This window comes from Vipera ursinii, assembly GCF_947247035.1.
Source record: "Vipera ursinii genome assembly, chromosome: 5".
Classification (NCBI taxonomy): domain Eukaryota; kingdom Metazoa; phylum Chordata; class Lepidosauria; order Squamata; family Viperidae; genus Vipera; species Vipera ursinii.
Genome location: NC_139518.1, coordinates 86,849,853 through 86,855,100, shown reverse-complemented (window position 1 = coordinate 86,855,100; position 5,248 = coordinate 86,849,853). Strand labels below are relative to the sequence as shown.

At 43.6% G+C, this 5,248-nt stretch overlaps 1 protein-coding gene across 3 annotated transcripts in view; it reads left to right on the top strand.

The window, feature by feature from the left end:
- The first annotated feature begins 1,112 nt into the window (after nt 1-1,112).
- BLOC1S2 (biogenesis of lysosomal organelles complex 1 subunit 2) overlaps nt 1,113-5,248 on the top strand; it is an 11,393-nt gene continuing 7,257 nt past the window's right edge. Inside the window, exons 1-3 of one of the 3 annotated variants that reach the window (XM_083364657.1) lie at nt 1,113-1,722; nt 2,744-2,858; nt 5,025-5,141. In XM_083364657.1, the coding sequence (XP_083220783.1) occupies nt 2,837-2,858; nt 5,025-5,141 (139 nt within the window). In that variant the 5' untranslated portion in view covers nt 1,113-1,722; nt 2,744-2,836. Of the gene's footprint in view, nt 1,723-2,743; nt 2,859-5,024; nt 5,142-5,248 lie in introns of those variants that run through there. The other 2 variants (XM_083364656.1, XM_083364658.1) reach the window with 2 other exon arrangements.

Genomic DNA, 5,248 nt, shown 5'->3' with positions numbered 1-5,248 from the left:
CTACCTCACCTCTCCCCATGGCGGCAGCACCCCCACCCTGCCTTGCCTTGTGCAAAGAGCCTCCCTCCCACGCCCTACCTGTCACAGACCCTTGGATCCCCTGCAACCTTGCCCGGCCCCCACAGGGACCCACACACAAGTGACATTGAGGTGGCCATGCCCACCCAGTAAGCCACACCCAGATCCCTCCCCCACCCAGACAACCACAATGCTGATGCGGCCCTCAATGAAATGAAGTATGGCACCCATTTTAAACCAGACCTCCCCAACCTTTTTGGGTTGGTGGCCGGGAGAGAAAGGGAGTAGCAGAAAATTGTGCATTCATGCACAAATGGGGTTGCTAGCGTCTGCACGGTGGTACTAGAGCAAGTGGGGGGGGGTGTGCGCAACTAGAACCATGTTTCTCAAATCCCAGAATTCTCCAGGTACCATGTTGGCTCACACATCTTAAAAGTGGCCAAACTTGAGACACACGTGTGAGATATAATATAATAAGCTAACTGTTCATAATGTAGATTAACACATAGCTTATGAACGATAAGGTTTATTCTTTATTCAAACTACCTAGAGTTAGTATTTTAAAGTATAGCCACACTATTATATATCCAAACCATCGCCAGGTTTACCAGATGGATGAACTCTGCTAAGCAATGACATACACAGCTTCTGGCTTGGGATATATACCAGATACTGTATTGTATAAACAAAAGAAGGAATAAGGGAATACCAAAGATGTGAGAAATGAAGGGGCTGAGTGCTTAGCAAGTTTGGATGACAAGAAGGGCTTAACTAATTTTAAGCAATTAGGTATGATGGCAAATTATAGGCAGACTGTTAGCATCTACCTGACCTGGGCCCATCAATTGGGCCTGGGAAGGATGGAAAAACGGCCAGTTATAGGAATGTATAAAATATGCTGAGATCTGTACCTGCTGTGGTCTCTCTCTCTCTCTCTCTCTCTCTCTCTCTCTCTCTCTCTCTCCTCCCTCCCTCCCTCCCTCCCTCTCTCTCTCTTTCTCTCTCTCTCTCTCTCTTGCTTGTATGCTTGGAGATCCACCAGCTTTTGCAAAAGGTCTAATAAAACACTTTGTTATTCAACAATTTGAGTGTGACCTTCATTTCTCACACACTGGATTAGACTATAGTACAAAATATACTCCCAAATAAATAACAGCTGTTAGAGCAATACTGTATAGTTCTGGACAATTATGGCCAGATCTCCAATTAACTGCAGCTGCGACTGCGACCTTTCTCCCAGGCAATTCTTCCCCTTAAGATGTCGACAGGGCACCTTCTCCGGAGAGAAGGGAAGAAGCGGCTTCGGGGCCGGACTCCGAAATGTACCGATGCGTCCGGGCTTTGGCAGCGCGCATCTGATCTGCCTGTCCATTCGCGGCGAGAGATTTGCCCACAGTGCAGCAGGAGTCCCCGTGCGGGCGAAAGTCCCTAACGGGCGCGCCCCGGAAGAGGCGTCCGAGGGACCTGCTCCTCCGCTTGGGCGGCGCAAGTCAGCGGGACGGTCGGGGCCGAGAGCGCAGCCTCCGAGAAGACGAGAGCGAGGGGCGCGGCTGAGCTAGCCCCGCGCGCACAGTAGCCCGTGGGACGTCAAGCGCGCTCGGGAGCCGCCGCCGTCCGCACTCTCCATTTCCGGGAAGGCCGCCATGGCGGCGGCCGCCGCATCCCTGGGAGACAGCCTGGAGGTCCGCCACCCAGCCTCCAAACGTAAGCGCCTCGCCGGACTGCCTCCTTGGCGTGCCCCTTGGGCCAGCGGCCGGAGAGCTGTTCCGCAGCCCGCCCCTGCGGAGGAGCCAGAGCCTCGGCACCCCTCTTCCCACCGAAGCCAGGAATTGGGAGCGTCTTTTCCCCGCAGGAAACGCCGGCTAGGCCCCAGCAAGACCAAACGCCAATTTCTCTTGACTCTTTCCCCACGTTCCTCTTACAAACCGTGCCCAGCCGGCAGCCTGTCTCATCTTCGCATCCCTTAATGTTGATTTTTTTCCTCTCCAGTCTATTCCTTTGGCTTCCTTAGCTGTGTTTCTCCCCCCCCCCCCAGCTAACAACAACCTGATGCATATGGTGCATATTCTAAAGCGCTTACTGCCTGTGTTGTGGCCAGTTCACAGATGGGAACTGCTTCAATCTAGTGGCCACTTTAGGCTGGTTGGGAAAACCCCTCCTGGATATCCTCCATTATCTCCACCAGGACACTCAGCTGAGGAGCTAGAAAGCTTGGCTCTCTCAAATTAGGCTGCTGTTGGAGCTGGCAGCTTCTATCCATTGGTACAGTCTCCAACGGATAGTTAGAACTGCAGAAAAAAGTCTTGTATATTGTGTAGGTCAGGAAGAGGATGGAGGAAATATCTCCTCACATCCTGGACATAAACTGTTTCAACTCCTCCCTCCCCTTAGGAAGCCGCTATAGGGCATTGCATACCAAAACAGATAGACACAGGGACAGTTTTATCCCTCCTGCTATCACTGCTGAACTCCTAATCCTCACAGTATTATTTTATCTCCAAGTATATCTACCCATATTGCATGGCTTAGTATTAACCTTTTCATCTTCTCTTCTACCATTCTTATTGGTATTATGATTATTATTCTGTTGCTTTGCTATACATTGAGAACTTCTGCACCAAATTCTTTGTGTATGTAATCACACTTCACCAAATAAAGTATTCTGTTCGATGTGATGCGATGCAATGCAACGCAACTCTACTCATTTTCCATTCCATTCCTACAGATTAGCTCTAGTTCCAGGAGAGGAAGAACAGCTAGTGTGACCTAGTAGCTGAATGTGGATTAGGATCAGGGGAACCCCATAGCTTTGCTTATCATGCCCTGCACATCTAAATCAGGTCAGTTGATAGGCAAGCTTGAGACAAGGCTATAGATGCAAAAGTGGGATTGACAGTGGATATATCAAATGTTTTGTGGTGTACTTTTCAGATGGTTCAGGGATAGGTAAAGAGTACTTCATCTAAAATTTATAGCAATTTAGTAAAGCTAGTTGCTCCTGAGCTAGGATTCCAAGGATGTCTTTGGTGTTTTCATTTTAGAGACCATTCTCCAATTGTTAGACAATTAGTGATCCACCTCTGTGTGTGTAGCGTGGCCTTTCATGCCAAAACGCCCTTGGAGGTTGGCATGGGGAATGATACGAGCCAACATCTGATGCATGAGTCATCATTGACCCATCTTGTGCTTGTCCTTGAATTTTTGTTATCCAGATCCTTTTGCTGGTTGGCAGGTTTCACCTTCCAAGACCCTGATTGTTGGGCAGCAGGAGTTTCAGAGCATCCATCTGTGTTAAAAGAACTTTGTCTTCTTCTATTGAGTTAGAAATCTTTTTATGCTTTAGACTAATATAAAGTCATTGAACACCACTAACAATACCAAGACTGATAGATTTTAAGTACTTAACAATATAAGCCCTTCAATCAGCCAGCCCTTATATACCAGTGAAACCTTTCTTGTAGTTAACCAAATGACAATAGGCATGGGAAGTCTCCTCTGAGATGATCTTCAGTGAAATAGATGAAACTTCAAACTCAATCATCCAGGTCATGGTTATCCCAAAGATACTTTTTCAGGAGGCAATTGGACTTTCTTGTTTTTTCTTTGAAAATGTTTATTTATGAAATTTGTCAAATTTCAATTGGATTTTAGATGTATTCTGTAAGTTACCCATGAGGTACCTTGGTTTAAAAACTGTTTCCCTACATTGAACTGTTTCACCAGTTAAAGGTAACACACATTGACAGGAGTTTTAGTATAGGTGGTCCTTGATTTTCAGTTAGCAACCATTCAGTGTTACAAGACGACCCCCCCCCCCAAAAAAGGTATTTATGACTCCCATGGTCACATACATTTATGGCTATTTGCAGCATCCCATGGTCATGTGACCAGCAGCATTTACTTCCACTTTTGTGCAAAAACACCCCATACGGAACAATTGGTTCACTTAACAACCACAAGCTTCACTTTATGATTGCTGAAAAAAAGGTTATAAATTGGATCAGCCATGAGAGACTTGCTTTATGAGTCTTGTAATGGGCAGGCTCCATTATGATACTACCAGTAATTTGAGTAAAGAAGGAAGATGTTAATTTGCTGAATCAGGATAGCTGAAAGGATGACAATTCTCCCCAATGAAGATATTGAGTGCAAGCATGCCTTACCCTCTATAGCAGATCCAGAAGATTCCATAATGGCCCAAACACTACCCATCAGAAAATGTCCCAAACTGGAGGGAATTAATAGAAGAGAATTCCAGATGATAAGCTAAGTTTTATAGCTCTAAGTAGAGACTGGATCAGCATCTCTCTTGCACTGAGCAATAACTTCACCATATTCTTTTATTAGATTTTTATCCTACCTTTATTATTTTTATAAATAACTCAAGGCAGCGAACATTCTACTTCCTGCTTCATCCTCCTATTTTCCCCATAATGTATTGATTTCTATTTGTTTTTTAATATTTCTGAATTTAATTGAAATAATAAAGCAATTATGAAAAATGTTTTAATAGGACCTTAGGAGCTGAAAAAAACCTATTTTGTTCTGAAAGGTTCTGCTTGATACAGTTTTGTAGCTGTTTTTGTTGGCTTGTTCTGGTAGTCTTCATTTGTGTTAAAAACACCTTACAAATAAAAACAGGATGCTTTCTTCCGGACCTTCCTTGGTGTCTTACTCTTTTTTGTACTCAGTGAAATTTAGGCCACATTTTCTAATTTTAGATCTACAATTTATTTTGTCTGTTGCTGCATTCTTACTCTCATGCTCTAATTTTTGCTAGTAAAATGTTTTGTAGTGTTTTGATGTATTATTTTAAGCTTAAGAACATTTTTGTTAAGGAGCAAATATGGTGAATGAAATAGCATCTGTCTTTCAAGTATTGGTAGTAATAAGATAAAGGCATTACATATACAATTAAGATTCTAATTCTCAGCACTTCCTGATGCTAAAACATTAAGGTTGTTGTATTGCTAAAATATAAAACATTCTTTTATACTTCTGAATAGAGGAACCTGTTGTGGAAACTGCAGAAGAAGCCACAGAGCCAGCAGAAGCTGATATTAATGAACTTTGTAAGGAAATGTTCACTAAAATGGCTATCTACTTAACAGGTGAACTGACTGGTGAGTTAATATTAAATTTACATTTAATATACAATATGATTCTTTGTAAGTTTTCCTGAAATCCTTAATAGGTGTCTAAAAGTACTGAATTAACTTTTTTTTTAAAA